The 21,251-nt window shown below is 36.4% G+C and overlaps 1 protein-coding gene across 1 annotated transcript; it reads right to left on the reverse strand.

Annotated features, from left to right (window-relative positions):
• Positions 1–3,634: 3,634 nt before the first annotated feature.
• Smp_052060 (succinyl-CoA synthetase-related) lies at positions 3,635–19,308 on the reverse strand (the record flags this gene model as incomplete). Its single annotated transcript, XM_018796543.1, has 5 exons — positions 3,635–4,052; positions 7,265–7,453; positions 9,070–9,249; positions 11,733–11,891; positions 18,820–19,308. The coding sequence occupies 5 exons, from the start codon at positions 19,306–19,308 to the stop codon at positions 4,026–4,028; spliced, it is 1,044 nt and encodes a 347-aa protein (XP_018651674.1). The 3' UTR covers positions 3,635–4,025.
• Positions 19,309–21,251: the final 1,943 nt, after the last annotated feature.

Below are 21,251 nucleotides of genomic sequence, written 5' to 3' on the forward strand. Positions count from 1 at the left end.
AAATTGTTATGTAATGGTGTGTGCTACTTATACGGACATAAGTAGTATGTAGCAAGAATTGAAATGCTTACCAGTAGAGTGAGAGAAGGGGAGGGGAAACAGAGAGTAATCACAATAACAACAGGATTGGAAGAATGATGGGAGATATGCAAATAATGTATTTAATGTGATTTTCATATTTTGCAAACCTGTCGGTTTACCGTACCTGAGTTCTCGCTCACTATATTATGAAGTATCCCTATGAATTTATTATTGAAATTGACAGATACTTATAATAGGTTATGATGAAACCATAATTGGATGTCAGTTTATGGTAAATCTCGAAACATTGATTACCACTTTATTCCATTTAAGGCAAATAAGTAAACGGAGGGGTTGATTGAGGAATTTAATTTAAAGTAAGGCGTTTAAATTGACAACACGCTGTTTAGGTATGCACTACAGTACCCTTTGACACATTGGTTCTTTCCATGTTTTCCAGCGTTCTCTTTTAAATGCACAACATAAGAAACATTTCTATCTTAAGAATAACTTGGCGAAGGAGAACACCCGCATATACATATCTAGGTGAACTTATGAAGGTGTTCTGGAACGTATTGATCACTCTAGTAGTGTTCCGAGATTAATGATTTAAATTCTCAACCTGATTTTATTTGATGCTAATTAAGATTCTCCAGTTTCTTCGCCATTGATGCATGATTGACAAACAGAATATATTCTGTTGTGACTTTAAAAAAGGCCGTCGCCAATTTGTTATGACTATAAAATGAGAAGGCCGTATCCGATTCATTATGATTTTATATCCGGCTTTTCACACGTGAGTTATCCGCCAATCGGAATACGACTTTTCCAATCTTAACACTGTGACAAATCAATGACGCTCAATTGGTATGAGCAGTCTAGCGTGCTAATTGGTCCCTTGTCCGCCTAGCCCTTTCAACTGGGTCCAGAGCACGAATTACAGCTTCTGCTATGCGAATCATTTATTTTAAGCATACTCGGTTTATATACCAGACAGTCCGCATCACACCATAAGGTAGAAAATAATATTTGTACAAGATCAAGCGAAATGTGGCTGTGAACATGGGATACAATAACTAATAAACTAGATAAATTTAAGGACAGTAAATAGTATAATAATAATTTATAGGTCAAAATAAAGCTTATAGTAAGATGAATATATATAGATTAAATCTAATCTATCAATAGTTAAACAATAAGAATAATCATCCATTAATAGGTCCCGGAAGTTACCCGTACTTATTTCTTCACTAGGATATAACATATTCCATAAGATTTATACTTCAGAAATCCTTTCATAAAGAATCTGTATATCTTATCAAAGAGCTCAACTTTTTTCAGATAGATATCAAATTCTACTAGTATTATTGTATTGTAGTTTATTTGTGTATACTTTGATGTTGTATTCTTTAAGTCAGATATGGTTTAATGGAGGAGCTTACATTGTTATTTTGGCCTACTTTATTTCTGTAAACTTCAATGAAATGCCTGTTTTTCTTAAAGAAGGAGTTAATATTTATCCGTGATAAACTGAATTCCATATTTTGTATTTTTGGTGCGATATGCAATTGATTTATTCCAAATGAATACAACCAAATCAATAAAAATATATATATCAATAAAAAATAGACAGAACACAAAAACAAATAAATCTCTCAGTATTATAGTTTTTTGTAAAATGATCTGATTTCATTTAGAAATTAAACGGTTCTTTGGTCATTAGTAATCAAAAGGAATCACCAAAACTTGTAAGAATTTAAGGGAGCTATTCATTTCAATACTATATTATATTTTACGATGGCACAATCCAGATACAGACATGCAAGCTTCTTAGGTGCATTTCCAACATGATGCGCGATTGAGCAAGCTAAGAATGACTAGAAAGCTATAACACAAATCGAGAATATAAATATATCTTTACATATATGCCCTCTGAACCAGACAGTCATATAGGCTAAGAACTTGACCAGGTGCATAATTAGCTTTATCTAACAGTGTGCCTTGTTCATCATCTCCCAACTACAACTTGGTCTTTTGATAGGATGTGAGCATAGACACACGCTATGTCAAGGTTCACCTAGTTTATTACTTACAGTTTTCAATAGTTAATATATCCTACAATATGGAGCCTGCAGTAAAGAAAAAATTAAACGAACCAACGTATAGGTGAGATATGATAGCACAAAAGTATGAAAACAAGTCTTTGGCTAGACAAAACAATAGGTTTCAAGTTGTATAGAAACTTACAAACACCAGCTAGGAGTAATATTTATTTCTATTCTGAAAACACGTAAATAACTACAAGTTATAAATCCAACAATATACAAACTCAAAGAACACAAGAGAATCCAAATAAAACGGATCAGCACTTGAAACCGGGCAGGATGGTTTATTGCTAAAAAGTGAACAATAAGCATGAACATCTCAATTATCCAGAGGGTCGATTTCATATTAACAGTTGAGTCATAACATTTTTGGTTATGCCACCAATTGATGAATCTGAATCTTAAAAAAACACATCTAGTTGAGTAAATGCACATTGGCACAAAATCGGAGTTCAGGGATTTCCATCGATTGTCTCACAATCACCTAACGTTAAATCCAGATGAAGTGACCAAGAACATATATGAAACTGGATTTAACATACAGATGGCTTAAAAGAAAGCAGTCACGTACCCAGTAAGTGAAGGATCAGTTGTCAAGTATCTCGTTAATAATAAAAATCACATATTTGGATCAACAAAGCTTGTTTTGGCATAGTTCAGTAAAATCAAGTTCAAACGATAACAATAAAATCTCTCTCCATGAACAGTTAAAGCCGCAATAAAATAATTTAAGAAATTCATTAAGTTTAACTTAATAATTTGGATATTTAGTTTTCACTACCAAATTTTAAGCTCAATAAGGGCTATCTATTCATTATCAGATACACAAATTATTAGACATGGTAAGGACATGTACTACGTCTGCCCAACCACCGCCTAAATCAACGCACAATCATGGCTGGGAGAAAATCAGAGGGAATTATATCAAAACGTGGCTAATAGGTGCAAACCACATGATCTGGATCCAAGCGATTATCGTAACTGGTAGCTGTTGTTGAACGATATGGTTCAGAAGAGTTTGTAGTGGCGTAGATGCATGTATTCTTTGTCTGACTTCAAGTTAAGAGTTCCGAAATCTTCTTATACATTTTTTCTTCTTTCGTTAACTGAACAATTCTGCGCATACTGTTATTGTATCTATTAATCTGGCTTGATAATTTTATCTGGCATGTGGCAACTAGAGCCAGTGCATGTATTTTAGGTTGTACGTTGCATATGACTAAGTGACTGTAAAAATTATAGGTAGATTGTCTTGAATGCTTAGTTCACATAACTAATACCGTTAATTGTGTTACAAGCTTCTGCGAACATGTACATTTGAGAGACTGTCTTGATGTAGCTGTTCACTAGAACCAGAAAAGACATGTGATTTTAGAAACTATATTAAACAAAATAACTTCTGAGTAGCAATTAAAAGAATATTTCCGTTGTGATGTTATAACTGAGGAAATAATCTTAACTAGTAATATAGATCGATGGGCTGTACCATGAAAAAACCAACAGTTTTTGATAATATCAATTTTTATATTAGCTAGCGGCACAAAAGACTACTGCTATTTTAATATCCACTAAAAAGAGATGAAAGTTACAAAAATAAAAACGTGAAAAGATAAAATTCCATGAAATAAAACAACGCATTCATTTGTCGAAACTATCTTAATAAGAATTAATGGTATACTGAATCTAGTCGAATATTTAATCACATAAACATGTGGACAAGAATTTAAGAAATGAAAACAATTTAGTACAGAAAAAGAACTAGCAGCGTAAATAAGATACTCAACGTATAGAACACTGTTAACGTTTTTTAGCGAAACATTGATGACTGAAATAAAATGAGAAGTCAAATAATAAAGAGCACAATAATCTTTGATATATTCCAGAAACATATACGTCTATTTACGAGTTCGGAAGATCTGCAATGGCCTACAATGAAAATTTAAAAGAAGTAATTATTAAAAAGGGTTACAAACACATACACACTCATATCAAAGAGTGCTATAGAAATATTCAGATACAAAATTACAACTTATAGAATTAATCTAGTGTTTATGGATAATAGCTTACTAGAGAAGTTAAGGATTGAAAAGTGAATTTCAAAAATAGTTATTAATGCATTGTAATAGGATAGTTACATCATAGAGTGAAAATAGTGTTTTTTAACCCTTTCTTCCCAATTATTGATCAACAGACGTCAGGGTTCAGTGAACACCAGAGTGAAAAATTTAATAATATTAAGCAAAGCGATAATGTTTAAATGTAATGTTTAAACACAAATCAATGAAATAAGAGATAAGTAGTTTTTTTCAAATAAATGAAAATGGTAGTAAATGCGTTGATTAATTCGATCTGCCGCAATTTTTTAACATATATGAGTTAACGAGCTGTTGTTGGAGAAGATTTGTAGCTCAGGTGGAATTAGCTGTGTTAAGCTGAATTTAGCAATTGAGTAAACTATTATTTATGAAGAAACATGGTCAGTACAATAGGACAAAAAGAAATTACCACACTTAAATGTAAGGTCAGTGATAATACTCAGTTAAAAGTAGGTGATTCTTTTGAAAAAACACAATCATCGAGTGACCACAGGAACGTCAGAAGTACTGTCATGGTAACCGATAGTGATAGTAGTATCATAAGCTGTATGTTATTTTATGATCGTGGGATCTGTGACAACTTGGACTGAAACACATTTAGTCTATACCTTTTGTTTCTAGTGACTGACTGGGTTCACATAGATCATTCGTCTAAAATCCAGGCTTTCCAACTCCTCTAGGTAGATTTTTCTGCATCTGCCAACTTAAATTAGGCGCCTGATGCCACTTTAGCTTCTTTACTCTAGTAAAAACATCTCGATGAATAGGGGTTCTCTGATAGGGGCTATAAACAAGCAATCGTATGAGTATTTTCAGAAAGAATGCAAATCTAAATCATCTGCATGAAAGTATATAGGAAACAAGTTGTTACTATTATTGCTTTCACCATATATTTATTTGGATAAAGTCAAAATGTCAGTAAACAGTGATAATTTCGATTAGTTCAAACGAATAATTTGCTACGATTGATTTCTTTTATGAATTTGAACAAAGTCAAAACAACAATTGAGGCAGAACACTGTACATTCAAAAGTACATATATGAGAAGAACGGAAAGAAGAGTAAATGTCTTCGCATTTACGAGCACTTTCCAAAAAGTTTGAGACTAAAAGCTGCAACAGCTCTAAACAGTGCAATAGCTTGGTACTTAGTTGACAGTAGACATACTATTATTAACGTTTGCCAGACCTTTGAAATTATCAACCACCATAATAACTCAGCTTCTTTTCATTCTGTTGAAGCAGTAACAATTGAAAACTCAAATAAGATTGACGTGTTCAGATAGAGACAGTTATCAATTTATCATTACATTGATACATTCAGTTCTTATTAATGTCACCTGTAACTATTACTATTATTATTATATAGGGTTTATTTTTAAGCGCGGTTTTTTCTAAATCATTTCACTAACAGTGAAATTATGTTTTCATCCCACCGTGTTCCTCCCTGGCCTAACCCTCACAATTTATGTGAACTCTTCAGACCTTTTATAATTATTACATAATTCATCTTACCACTTTTCGGACACCTAGGTCACTACCCCCCTATGCTTTTGAATGCCATCTTCAAATGACCTCACACATATGCTCATATATATAATAGTTGCTACTGATAATTGTTGTTATATCAGTTCTTTCCGTTAGCAACATCCGTTAATTCATATTATATCAAAACTAAGTGTTACACTTTGATACATAAATGTTTGTAAACAGCTGATGAGAAACCACGAAATATAATGAATTTATAGTGTTTCTGATTCAATTGTTGTTTTGACTTTATTCGAAGAATTTACTATTGAACATAAAGGTTGAATCACGGAACAAATTTGTAAGTTCTAAACTTTAATTAACAACAAACTAATGAAATATAGCTCAAGTAGAGTTTAGAAAAAAAACTAAACAAAAACAACGTCTTTTGTCAATATCTGATTACTTTACGTAACAAACTATATAAATCATAAACAAAGAAAAACTTAATGACTTATACTGATATACTATTCAGCTGAGCAGTTGTATGGACTTATTTTTTCAAAAGCCATATTTACTATACAATAAATAAAGAAGTTTGACAATTGCTATGACTCAAACAACCATAATTGATTAGAAGATCATGACAACTGGGGAAAAGGTTCGTGTAAGTCAATTTTCTAACAATTCCAACAAGTATATTTGATTTTTTTTAAAACCTTGCTAGTTGTATTACTGTGAATGGTAAATTGGATTTATGTGTTTAAATAAATAAATAAATAAATAAATAATAAAATTGGATTTCGCCTTATCAGTTTTAGTATAGCCTTTTTTTAGTTTGTTTAAGATTCTATTGTTAAATGGACAAACTTATCGGTAGTGAAATTGTGAATTGAACGGAACTATTTGATTTAGTAGTGTACACGTGTGCTGTCAGGTATTGAAGTTCAAAATTAAGAGACTCAAGTACAAACAACACAAGTTCAACCACAGAAGAAACACTTATACATATTCTTCGGGCTGTTTTAAAACCACAAAAAAAGTAATAATTAGTAATAGCGTAAATCTATTAATTTGGTAAATACCTCGGTTGAAGTTCAGTGTAGTTACGTTCCAAACATGAGGATGTAGTGATGAGGGATTTTATTGATAATGATGGTTCTAAAAGAACGTTTGGTTTTATCATAAATTAAATACGAAGATGAAGTAAGTAGGATTATATAAACAACTGATGAACCAGTAGAAAAGATGCACATAGATACGCAACGGGAAAGGGTATGTTCAGTAAGAAAAGCTGTAGTAAATTTCTAGAAATGCTTAAATACTCTTAGCTATAGTCTTTACTCCTGAGTAGCTCTTACAAAAGTTCATCTAAGGAAAGTCAGGAATGAAGCATGATTACATGAGAAAGGCTCTAGTAAGTCTATTCCCTTATAATTTCTAAGAAAACAAAACTTTCTTTTTTTCTAAAAAAGCCAATTAGTTAATATTTAACATTTATCCCATAGCTTAGATTTGATAAGTTACGAAAAGGACACTTCAAAAATAAAGTAATGGAATGGGTACGAACACTTACTTGCAAGAGAGTTTTACCTATTTGAGCTGGGGAAGGTGTGACAACAACACCTGCACTTTCTAAAGCTGCCATTTTCTCTTTAGCACCACCTTTACCCAGCGAAATGATAGCTCCAGCATGACCCATACGACGTCCGGGTGGCGCTGTAACACCAGCAATAAAAGATACAACTGGTTTGCGATTTGGACCCTAAAGACAAAAGAAAACAAAAGGGAGGTCAAGAGTGGTTTATAGAAATCTGAACAATCAATTTGTGAAAAAACATCTTAAGGTGTAATTAATGTGTGATGAGTTGAATACCCCTGATGAACACAATGATTAGGAACATAACGCACATCATTTTAGTACTCTTCTCTATAAGCATATTACTATACGACTACTGAATAGAAATAATGTTATTCAACATAAAAACTCAGTGAGAATGTAGCTTAGACCAACGGTCAATAACTGCGTGAAATAATGCCACGCTTTAATTTGGCTGCCCATAGATTTCTTTTAACATACTCCTACAACAGTATGTTTAGATAGGTGATGGTTGGTCATACGCAGTACAAGCCACAGCTAGCTTATTCCATAAGGTTTCACTACCTCATCAACAAACTTGGTAGCATTGCTTTGTACCATGCATCTAAACTTATTATTGCCAACTAGATGGTCCCAACATGTTTGGGCAGTGCTTCGATGGCAACCATGTTCAAATACTAATAACCTAAGAATATTCTCTACCTTTAAAGGGTACGAAGTAATTTAATTTACCATAAAAATGAAGTTAGCATGTGAAAAAACAGTGTTTGAAAACGAAACAACAAACATAGTCCTATTTACCTTAAGACGAAGAAGCAAATTTAAAACAGCTGGTCCCTTTGATAAATTTAGATGATGGAATGAGACGAGGTTTCAAAATTATGTGATATATTAGCCCAATACAATAATAATAATAATAATCTGATCACACATTTACTTCCGAGGGCATAAGGGTCGATCAGACATATTGCAGGATAAGAGAAAAACAAAGATAATAAAAAAAATGCAAACCGCACCGCTCTGGATAGTAAAAGTCGACTAGAGTGAATACGTAGGTTTGTTGAGGCTCTAGCCACATGAGAATCTAAAAACACCCCGGTTCGTGTGCTCAAAAAACAGTCAGCACTTACACTAAACCTATCCTGATAATGTTGAATTATTATCCAGAATGGTGTGATTCATATAGTTTTCTTCATTATCTTTGTTTTTCTCCTATCCTTCAATTAATCTAGTGGACCTCAATGTGATCAGATCATTGGTCTTATTGTATTGTGCCAATATATATCATAGTTTTGATGGATTTAGTCTTTTCGTTGCATTATTTGAAAAACAAGTCATCAATTTAATTCAGTTCTTTCTAATTTTTCGCTAGAATAACCTGATATTTTTTAACATTCTTCTTTCTCATAAGTTAATTAATATACAAACAAAAGCTCATTTCCTCTTGATTGCGTACTGTCTCACTTTGAGTACACAGCAATCTTTATTTCCCTAGGCTACTACTACTTAACAAGTATATTTATACAACAATTTTGTAACAATGTTTTTTCCTCTTGACATATATTATCAGTATCCACGCAGTTTTATTTTTTTCTACATTCAAATGTCAAGGATTGACCATGCGCAGTTTTACGTTCGATAAGAAATACAAGTTTTTTGAGCCAAACTTACAGTGTACGCTGAGCTATGAAGTTTCTGATCTAATATATTCCGTACTCATTGTAGATCGGAACTTAAAAGATGCACAGAAACACTGAAGGAAGTTGAATATAAAAACTTACAGTATTATGCTCTTTTAAGAATTCTGCAGCTTGTTCTTCTGAGTCACCACCGATTTCGCCAAGCAGGATTATTGATTTTGTGTTAGGATCTTCTAAAAACACCTCAAGACAATCGGTGAAATTTGTTCCATTAAACGGATCACCACCGATTCCAACACATAGAGATTGACCAAGACCAACCTAGCATTTAGTGATTCACAATTATAAGTTACTTGAAATAGTATCTTGAACTACATATAAACAGATGCATTTTGAATGTCACAATTGATTACCACTAATCTGGATTAACTGATACATGTAACAAATGGAATAATACTTCTTGAATTCCTAGCCTGTGACGGCTATAAAAATATATAAACATGAAGTAACTGAAAAAACGAGAACCTCAGTGGAAAAACGAATTAGTTTTCCATAAAAGTACATTTGTATTATATTAGTATTGTGTCTCAGTTCATGCTAAGAAGCTAAGGAATGATAATGAGACAAAACAGTGGTTACTATTATGTTATAGGTAGAATCGAGATGTACGACGCTGGGTTAACAGATTTCTAGTCAGTAATATTGGGAAAACAGTATTGTGCTATCATATGATCTTAAACAATTTATAAGAAGGAACAGTTTACGGACTCGTGAAAATCAACAACTAATGAATAAATGGGAAGTAACATCATTATCTTACGCATTAGGTTTACGAGTCAAAACTAAACGTTAACGACTAAACCGGTTTCTGTTCGGTAACTTCTGTAACAAAAAGAACTTTATTAACACTTTCAGTGTTCACACAAACCTGAATGTTCTAATTCGAAATTCACAAGGTCAATCCAGACACAATCGATGTAGGACCTGATGAAAATGTGTTCGTCCAAGTTTAAACCATTGTTTTATTTTGCCATTGAATATGCACTATGCTCTATTAGTATAGTTTTGTATGTACATGCTACATTTTACGCAGATTATCTTCAGTAGCTGAGTGGATAACGCGAGTCCCAAATAGGACGAAACGCGCATCCTGGATTTCACTGCTAACCCCTATCCATCTTTGCTTATAACGCTTGTGAATTAAGGCTATATATCGAGGCAATACGCACTGTATACACATATGCCAATATGAGACTGATCAATTGCAGTCCTAAACATCATTGGGAAGATTCAAACAAACAATACCAAATGAATTTATCTTCTATTTCATTGTCATCTATTTCTACTTTTGATTAATATGTCTCCCTACATTGGTGAATCATCCATCTAATCTCCAAAACTATTCTGCGCTTCTAATTGCTTTGTGATTGGTTATTTCAATGTCCTACGTATGACCTAGACGATCATAAGATTCAATCATATATCCTTAGGTCATTTTATCATAGCTATTAAGAGCTCTCGCTCTATTCATTTTATTTGTCTTGTATTGCTATTTGCTTTGGCTACTTATTAATTCCTATTGAATCATTTAAATTGTTAAAGATTTCTCTGTTCGGGGAATTTCTAAGACGGAAGTGTTATGTTTGGAGTTTGTTCACTTATTAGTCTAACAATATTTGCATTAAGAGCACCGTATGTCGTGTAACTTTTGAAGGGTACTTTTTATTTCTTGTAGTTCGTCGGGACAACTATCAGTTCATTGTATTTGTGTACTGTTTTTTTACACGTTACATTATTAGGTCTACATAGAGTAAAACATATTTAATATATATATATATATATATATATATATACCACAATTTATTTCATCCTGCTTGACAGATCACCACTGTTTGAGCTGTTGAATCACAAAATAATTGCAGACTTCGAGTTGTTAACTAGCGCGTTACCTGGGATATCTTGGAACCACGAGTTACTTAAATTTTAGACATCCTATTAGAATTCCTATTCCTTACATTAAAGCCCTTTGAGAAAACAAAAAAAAACGTTATAATTTCTGGTAGGCTGATATGTAGTATACATTGCATGACAAACTTTGAAGTGAAGAAAGATAAAATCACTTAATAAATCTAGATGTACGTGAATCAAATGTAAACAATGTGGAAATGGTTTTGATAAAACATTGGCTAATATATAACCACAATTTTATAGCATTAATATAAGAGCTAGGAGTTCCCCATTTAGAACGGTGGGACAACTTACATCAGTTTGAGCAGTTGGACAGTATCACTATCACCTTCGTGACTGTGGCTCACAGGAGTGCATAAACCTGTATTTGGTAAGTATTTTGAGTTAAAATATAAAAACTCTCTTCCAAAAACACATGTTCGTTCGTCATAGGAGTTAATGCTAATTTTAAGATTTTCTTAGCACATTCTAGGATATTAAGATTATCTGTCACGAAGAAAATAAGCCCCGGATAGTGAATTAAATGTTTTTAGAAGAGAAGTTATGTCCCCTGGCTTATTCTAGCTTCAATAAGCTAAGATACGAAAGGCCAAAAACTTAATCAAAATGCTTGCATGGATACAGATACAGTCAGTAGATCTTGGGCGTTTCCATATCGAAAAGGAAGATAGAATGACAGCTGGTCGTGAGAATACTCTTTTCATTCGTTTTTCAGTTACATAGGACAATATGTATAAGTTGACTGACATAGGAATAGTAATGAATAATTTAGTAAATAACTTATGCAATTGTCAAACGTTGAAATAAATGGATATACTAGATAATTTATCAAATACCTGTGTAGTTTGAAAGACAGCTTCATAAGTCAATGTCCCTGATCTGGATACTATTCCTACTGTTCCTGGTTTATGAATATGTGCAGGCATAATACCAATTTTGCATACGTCCGGTTTTATTATTCCTGGACAATTTGGTCCAATTAATCTTGAGGCAGACTAGAGATGAATAAAAAACACATGATATACAGAAAGTAATTGGGGCATGATTGGAGAATGCTGAGTGAACTAAACATATTGAAACGAATTTAAAAACTAGCGTAGCTTAAGTATCAAGTCGAATGAATTCGAATCATTAACAATAACAACACATCGGTTATATGGACGACCCCTATTACAGAAACGATGTCTAATATTATTTGTTGTAAATATATAAACAATCCTTGACAATTTGTAATATTCTTTTAGCGATACAGATGCTTTTTGTTATATCCTAGTGAAGATTAAACTACGGGTAACTCCTGAGAACTATTAGTGGATTTGTTATATTCTAGCGAAGACATAAGTATGGGTAATTTCCGGGACCTATTAATGGACGATTATTCTATGTATATTCTTATTGTTTAACTATTGAGTAACTAGATTGTGTATATCTATATTCATCTTATTATAAGCTTCGTTTTGGCTTATGAATTATTACTGTACGATTTACTGTTCCCAAATTATGTTCAGTTTGTTGATTACTGTATCCCATGTTCACAGCCACATTTGGCTTGTACAAATATTATTTTCTACTTTATGGTGTGATGTGGTCTGTCTGCCTGGTATATAAACCGAGTATGCTTGAAATAAATGATTCGCACAGCAGAAGCTACAATTGGTGTTCTGGACTCAATTGGAAGGGCTAGGCGGACAAAGGACGAATAAAGACGCTAGACTACTCATACTGGTTGAACGTCATTGATTTGTCACAGTGTTAAGATCGGAAAAGTCGTATTTCGATTGGTGGATAATTCACGTGATAAAAGCCGGACAAAAAAATCAATAACGAATTGTCATACGACCTATTATTTTTTATAAAGTCATAACAAATTGGCGACGGCCTTTCATAAAGTCATAACAGGATTAATATTATATATATATATATATATATATATATATATATATTCTTATTGCATAACTATTCAGTAACTAGATTATGTATATCTATATTCTCCTTACTATAAACTTTATTTTGGCCTATAGATTATTATTATACGATTTACTGTTCGTAAGTTATGTCCAGTTTATTGATTACAGTATACCACGTTCATAGCTACTTTTTAGCTTGATCTTGTACAAATGTTATTTTGTGGTGTGATGCGGTCTATTTGGCTGGCATATAATACCAAATATGTTTGAAATAAATGATTCGCATAGTGGAAGCTGTTATTGGTGTTCTGGACTCAGCTGGACGGGTTAGGAGAACAGAGGACCCATAAGGACACTAGGCTGCTGAAACCAGTCGAAAGTCATTGGTTTAGCACAGTACTAAGATTGGATAAGTCGTATTTTGATTGGCGAATAAATCACGTGATAAAAAGCCGGCCTTGAAGTCATAACATTTTTAGACTGCTTGCCTCCGATTCTTAAAAAGTAAACATGATGCACTTTTAATTGGTAACTATATATTACATTTACGAGGAAACCAGCCGTTTTGCATTATTATAAGGTATAAAAGTTGGTACGTTTAGTTCAAACAGGGAAATGTATGAAAAAAAACTGTTTACAATATCATACCAAGAGATAAACGGTCAATCCGTATAGCATTTATTAGCAAATAATAACCAGCTAACGTCTGGAACTCATCAGCTGGATATTAGTAGAGGTTTGCTCGACCATAGCTGCTACCTTGACGTGGTGGTAGGGCTCGCCTTTCGTGATGAACCGATCGAGCTATACTGGCTGGAACAATCGTTCCTCTAGGTCCTACCGTGCCAGACAGGTCGTTTGAAGAGCGGTAAGACTAAAAGAGGCAAACCCAAGGTCCGAGGACGAAGTCGAACTGTTAACTGTACAGAGGTATGACGGCAGTAAGGTGTTTCCTTCAGACAACCAGCATAACACCGATGGTGCCTTCCCACAATGAGGGGTGGGGATAGAAAAGGTCGACCCTAAAAATGCACACCTCTCCTTATCCCACGGATATCCGTCTCCGGTGGTAAGGTCCCAACAAAAACGGAGTTAACACAAAAATTACCCACAAAAGGGTCGTGTGCGACCGACCTCAAGCAGTTGACCCTTGGGCACTGCGGTCATGCTCTCAGGTCATTAGGACAACTTCTAACTCAATTTCCTTTACAGGTACCTCTAGAAGAACCCTTCCACGGTGTGGGCGACTGGGAAGTGATAACTGCCCTCATAACTCTAACAGCACTCAAGATCAGTGTATTCATAATCAATCTCCTTCTTCAATTCCTATTATTCTTCCCATCTCGACTTTCAACACTAAACTTCCTTTTTCGGCTCCCTCCTCAAGTGTCACCATGGCCGACGATTCTAGTGCGCGAAATACTGTCCCAGGTCTACTAAAACCTCGCTCCAAACTACACATTGGAGCCTTCAACGTATATACCCTATGTCAAATCGGCCAACAGGCCTTCTTGGTTAAGACCCTAGAATCTCGTACCATTGATGTATGCCGTGCTCCAAAACACGCATACAAGATCCTAGTGTGATCATTCACTTGACCTCACCTTGCCAAAATGGACAGCTGACGAAATACACCCTCTGTGTGTCGGGCGACCCGATGGCTAGTTCTCGTGGACTTGCAGGTGTAGGCACTTATTGACTTACAATACGCAAATGACAGTCCTGTTTGGTGAAGATGCTGATAAAATGAAGAATCTTCTGTTAGCACTGAGTAACTGCCAGGATATTTGGAATGCGTTTCTCCCCCTGTAAATGTAAATTGCTACTCCAGGACTGGCCTGCGTCAACGCCTCAACTAAGGATAGGGAGCGAAGTGGTCAAACGCGTCAACAACTTTACTTATCTTGGAAGTCTGATCAGCCCTAATGGGTTGGTGTCTGACGAAACCTCAGCACAGATTCAGAAAGCTCGTTTGGCTGTTGCCAACTTACGTCACCTACGGTGGAGACGAAATATCCGTCTATCAATTAAGGGACGAGTATACTGCGCAGCAGTTCGTTCTGTTCTACTTTACGACTGCGAGATTTGGCCATTAAGAGTAGAAGATACTCGTAAGCTACTAATATTTGACCACAGATGTCTTAGAAATATTGCTCGCATCTACTGGGATCACCGGGTAAGTAATAGTGAGGTTAGACGCAGGGTATTAGGGAATGATGGTAAATCGGTTGTAAACCAAGACGTGGCATCAGTCCTTAAAGTTACTAACTTCTAGTCTGAGCCATGTTGGTAGATGTAGACTACTTGGTTGGGGTTCGCGTGACTATCGTAACCAATGGTTAAAGACTCTGCGTGACATGGCTCAGAATCGATCACCATGGCGTAGGTGTATACACTCCCTGTCTTCCCTTAAACTATGAGATTAAGATTGCTTCATATAGGTCTTTCTCCCTGTACTATATCCTTATATACAATCTTTCTTTTATACATTACTTCCATTGAAGTAACCACTTCTATGAATTCGGTGTTCATCTTGTTGTGCTAACGAGGTATGGCAACTTGGACCGATGCATATGTGTGACTGATTGACTGACGTCTCCGAAACGCACATACAAGACCCGGGTAGCGTCATTTATTTGACCTCACCATGTCATAATAAAGAACCAACTGGAAGCCCTAATGCTGCTTCCCGTGGCCTCGCTGGCGTAGGTATAGCATTGAGTCCCAGGGCTGAACTAGCTCTTTTAGACTGGATCACAGTAGATAGTCGTCTGTGCGCTGTCCGACTAAACGGAACAGTAAGGACTCGGAAAGATAGAGATACTCGTCGTTGCCTCTTCGTCGTCTCTGCCTCCTCTCCCACCGACTGCAGCTCAGATGATGTAGAAGATGAGTTTTACAAAAAGCTTTCCAACCTTCTGCGAAAGGCTAGGCGCTCTGATGTAGTAATAGTGACTGGTGACTTTAATGCTTAAGTAGGTAAACTAAGCGAAAGGAAAAGACACCTAGGTGGATATTATAGCGTTGTGGCTGAAAGAACAGATAATGGTGGAGTTCTACTTAATGATAACCAAGCTAAAAATATATTTCAGGAACAACTAGAAAAACTATTAGGCAACCATCTAAGTTGTGCCCACCCCGAGGCAGCGTGGAATGACATCCGGAAAGCTGTGGAAACAGCAATGATATCTGATAGTACGGTAAACCATAAGGTTAAGGAGAGACAATGGACCTCGGCAGCATCCACTGCACTGATAAATGCTCGAAAACACACCCCATCTGGCTCTGAACATAATGAAGAGCGGAGTCAACTTAAGCGCAGGCTAACAAGAAGCCTACTCAAAGATAGCGAACAGTGGTGGGTAGCGAAAGCAACAGAGATGGAAAAGGCAGCGGTAATAGGTAACAGCAGACAACTATTCAGACTTGTTAAAGAAACCGGTATTGGGAACCCAAATATCAGCGAAACTATCTCAGATAAAGATGGACATATCATTCATTCTTAATCCAGGAGATTGGATCGATGGCAGAACACTTTAGGAATCAGTTCAACTGGCCCTCAGCTACACTTTGGTTTCCCACGATCCCCAGTCGACCTGAATGGCAAGTTAATGTTAGCCCATCAACTCTTTACGAGGTTGAAAAAGCTATAAGAAATCTGAAGCAAGAGAGAGCAGCAGGCCCTGACAGGTTTACCCCTGAGATTTTTAAGGATGGTGATCCAGTACCAGCAGCGAGATTGACTGAGGTCTTAGGTAGAATCTAGGAACTGGACGTGATTCCATCTGACTGGTCCCAATCACTGATTGTGCCAGTCTATAAGAAAGGACAAAAGTCCTCTTGTGACAATCACAGAGGGATCAGTTTGACTAATATAGTGTCTAAAATATTAGCTTCAATAATACTTAGACGCCTAACCAAAGCTCATGAAGAGCAGACTAGAGAAAACCAGGCTGGTTTTCGACCTGGACGTGGTTGTATAGACCAGATATTCACTCTACGTCAGGTCCTAGAACATAGACACACATTCAGACGCCCCACAATAGTAGTATTTCTCCACCTTAAGGTGGCACTTGACTTCGTTGATCGTGCGGTTCTATGGCAGTGTTTGTCAGTGAAAACAATTGGTCGAGTTAGAGCTTATGGCGAACTGTCATCAGAATTGATTACCTCAATCGGTGTTCGCCAGGGTTGTTCACTCTCTCCATCCTTGTTTAACTTTATCGTAGACGTGCTTTTCAAAATAACACCTTCCTCATCCAAATTTAGAGGAGTTGAACTTCTACCAGGAGACTCACTTGTTGACTTAGAATACACCGATGACATAGTTCCATTTGGTGAACACGCTGACAAAATTCAGAGTCTTCTGACTACTATAGGCAAATATGCAGGCATGTTCGGGATGTCATTCCCTCCCACGAAATGCAAAATGTTACTTCAGGATTGGGTTGCATCAACACCTGAACTAATGATAGGGAGTGAAGTAGTTGAACGTGTCGACTGCTTCACTTATCTTGAGAATCTCATCAGCCCTTTGTGGTCTGGTGTGTGACAAAATCTTAGCACGGATGCAGAAGGCTCGTCTAGCTTTCGCCAACTTGCGTCATTTATGGCGTAGGCGAGATATCCGTCTAGCAACCAAAGGATGGGTTTACTGTGCAGCAGTTCGTTCCGTCCTACTTTATGGCAGTGAAACATGGCCCATAAGAGTAGAGGATATTCGTAGGCTACTAGTATTTGATCATAGGTGTCTTCGAAGCATTGCTCGTATATCTTGGGACCACCAAGTAAGTAATGCAGTTGTTAGGTAACGGGTACTGGGTAAGGATGACAAATTGACTGATGAGGTAGTGAAACTTCATCAGTTGAGATGACTGGGACACGTGTTACGTATGCCCAACCACCGACTGCCCCGACGTGAGATGCTTTATGGTGTAGGAGTGGGTTGGAAGAAAGCTAGGGGCGGCCAGATCAAAACACGGCACAAATCCATGTAGTCACTGATAAGTGGACTGAGCCATGTTGGTAAGTGTAGACTACCTGGTTGGGATCCGCAAGATGATAACAACCGATGGTTAGAGACCTTGAATGACATGGTTCAAAATCGTTTGCAATGGCGAAGGTGCATCCACTATTTGTGTTCTGCCAAACTGTAATCTTCTGAATTCCTCATGTCTCTATTTTTTTTCTCTTTTCAAATTTGTTTTACTGGATTATACTCCTTCAATAATATCTTCAAACCCTAAGCTTTCCGATTACTGCTTATACTCTTACTACCTGTACCACTACGGGATTTGAATCGACAACTGCATCTCTGTGTTAATGTGGTATGGCAACTCGAACTGATGTACGTACGTACGAAGTTCTACGTTGCGACTGACTGACTAGTAGAGTTTTGAAGATTTTTCTTATATGCCTGAGGGAGGCGGCAAGTTGATTGTCTAACGTCATCAGTTAGTCGGATATGTATATACACTAGGTACTTAAATACTTTACGGGATATAATTCTAATTATGAGTAGTACATGTATTGTGCATTGTAAGTGGTGAACATACATTTAAACAAGATGGCACTGTAGTCTGGTAGTGGTAAGGGAAACAACGTTTTGGAAGAAATGTTTTAAATGGAACTAATAGGTGTACTTCTAAAGAAATATAAGCCATTAATGAAAACGGGAAAAATTGGTTAACTTTCTAACACAATATCAGTGATAACTATCTAATTGTTAATGGATATGAGTGACGAACTTGAGGACAAGCCCAAAACACTAAAGAAAACCAATTTATTTTTGAGTTTCTAGTTAGATACTGTACCATGTCACAGAATTATAAGTGGTGACACTTTTATTTGCTATTTATCTGGAGATTTTCACGTACTATTCCCTCTTAAATCATTGTTCCTTCGTCTCAAATTGCATACTGACATAGACGCCTTATCATTGTTTTATAAACAAACATGCATTCTATAGTGGTCCTTGGAAATATAACATTTGACTGAAATTATGAAACCACATTACCTGTTCAGAAAGACGTTTTCGTACGCGTATCATATCATGCTGCGGGATACCTTCGGTTATACAGACAATGAGAGGAATCTGTGCATCAATAGCTTCATGGATAGCAGCGGCAGCATGGGGTGGAGGCACGTAAATAACAGTAGCTGTTGCACCTGTAGCTTCCTTAGCCTCGTTCACGGAGTTGAAAACAGGTAATCCAAGATGAGAACTGCCACCTTTACCAGGTGAAACTCCACCCACAAGTTTCGTGCCATAAGCAAGAGTTTGTTGAGAATGAAAAGTTCCCTGTTTTCCCGTAAACCCTTGACATATCAATTTGGTCTTGTCATCTAACAGTATATTTTTGCGAGTACTATTGTAGCATGACCGACGAACCGATCCTAAAACTACAGAAACAAGACAATTACAGAAAGCAAATACAAATATTTTCAAAGCATTCTTTTGTAAACTATTCCCATATCGGTTATGATACTGAAAACTATTTAGCATATCGGAATTTTACCAAACATCATTACTGAAGAATGAAAACTTGGGACATCGGGTGCAATCATAGATAACTTATGTGGTTACGCAAACAAAACATGAAAACAGGAGTGGTAATGAGAAGAACCAGATAAAGGATCCGTTTAGAGAAGCTTAAACAATTCATTAATAAAGAAGTCCGTTTCAAACGAAGTAGAACCTGGCGCAAATGTACCAGTCCATGGTGATACAATTCACGTTAACACAATCAGAGGAAACCAAAAATATGAAAACTAGGAGTCTAAATAATAGCCGGTGAAACCGGTTTTGAGTCAAGGTTACTTAAGGTTTCCCTGACCAGGAAGTCTGCATCTTCCAATTAGTTTTCCTTTGACATCCAATGACTGATGTAATTTTCATTCCAGTTAACCTTGACGTTGTGGGATCTATAACCACGTTAATCTCTTTTGGACTTCAGGGTCGAGAGTGACTGGGCATTCGTAATACATATTTTGATTACCCTGGTTAATAAAGGTTTGGTCGAATCAACATTGTCTTTCGTCAAGCGTTTAAAAAACAAGGAAACAATTTTGCATGTGAAGATCGATGAGGTGGATTACAGATAGTAACAAAAAACCATCGCAAATAATATTGAAGTATAAATTAGTTAACCAAGTAAAGGTTTACAGTCTGGTGGCATGAAATAAAGTAGGCATTATTAACATGGTATTATCACAAAAGTTGAGTAAATTAACTGTATGAACCGAAAAGCCGTATGTCAGAGTGCGTTAACTATCAAACCACTGTTCTCTAGATGTACAACTGGGACAACTGATAAAATACTCTTGGCTACTATTTAGCTTGCACTTAAGTTGACTCCGCTCTTCATTATGTTCAGAGCCAGATGGGGTGTGTTTTCGAGCATTTATCAGTGCAGTGGATGCTGCCGAGGTCCATTGTCTCTCCTTAACCTTATGGTTTACCGTACTATCAGATATCATTGCTGTTTCCACAGCTTTCCGGATGTCATTCCACGCTGCCTCGGGGTGGGCACAACTTAGATGGTTGCCTAATAGTTTTTCTAGTTGTTCCTGAAATATATTTTTAGCTTGGTTATCATTAAGTAGAACTCCACCATTATCTGTTCTTTCAGCCACAACGCTATAATATCCACCTAGGTGTCTTTTCCTTTCGCTTAGTTTACCTACTTAAGCATTAAAGTCACCAGTCACTATTACTACATCAGAGCGCCTAGCCTTTCGCAGAAGGTTGGAAAGCTTTTTGTAAAACTCATCTTCTACATCATCTGAGCTGCAGTCGGTGGGAGAGGAGGCAGAGACGACGAAGAGGCAACGACGAGTATCTCTATCTTTCCGAGTCCTTACTGTTCCGTTTAGTCGGACAGCGCACAGACGACTATCTACTGTGATCCAGTCTAAAAGAGCTAGTTCAGCCCTGGGACTCAATGCTATACCTACGCCAGCGAGGCCACGGGAAGCAGCATTAGGGCTTCCAGTTGGTTCTTTATTATGACATGGTGAGGTCAAATAAATGACGCTACCCGGGTCTTGTATGTGCGTTTCGGAGACGTCAGTCAATCAGTCACACATATGCATCGGTCCAAGTTGCCATACCTCGTTAGCACAACAAGATGAACACCGAATTCATAGAAGTGGTTACTTCAATGGAAGTAATGTATAAAAGAAAGATTGTATATAAGGATATAGTACAGGGAGAAAGACCTATATGAAGCAATCTTAATCTCATAGTTTAAGGGAAGACAGGGAGTGTATACACCTACGCCATGGTGATCGATTCTGAGCCATGTCACGCAGAGTCTTTAACCATTGGTTACGATAGTCACGCGAACCCCAACCAAGTAGTCTACATCTACCAACATGGCTCAGACTAGAAGTTAGTAACTTTAAGGACTGATGCCACGTCTTGGTTTACAACCGATTTACCATCAT

Source organism: Schistosoma mansoni, chromosome 4 (assembly GCF_000237925.1).
Source record: "Schistosoma mansoni strain Puerto Rico chromosome 4, complete genome".
Classification (NCBI taxonomy): Eukaryota; Metazoa; Platyhelminthes; class Trematoda; order Strigeidida; family Schistosomatidae; genus Schistosoma; species Schistosoma mansoni.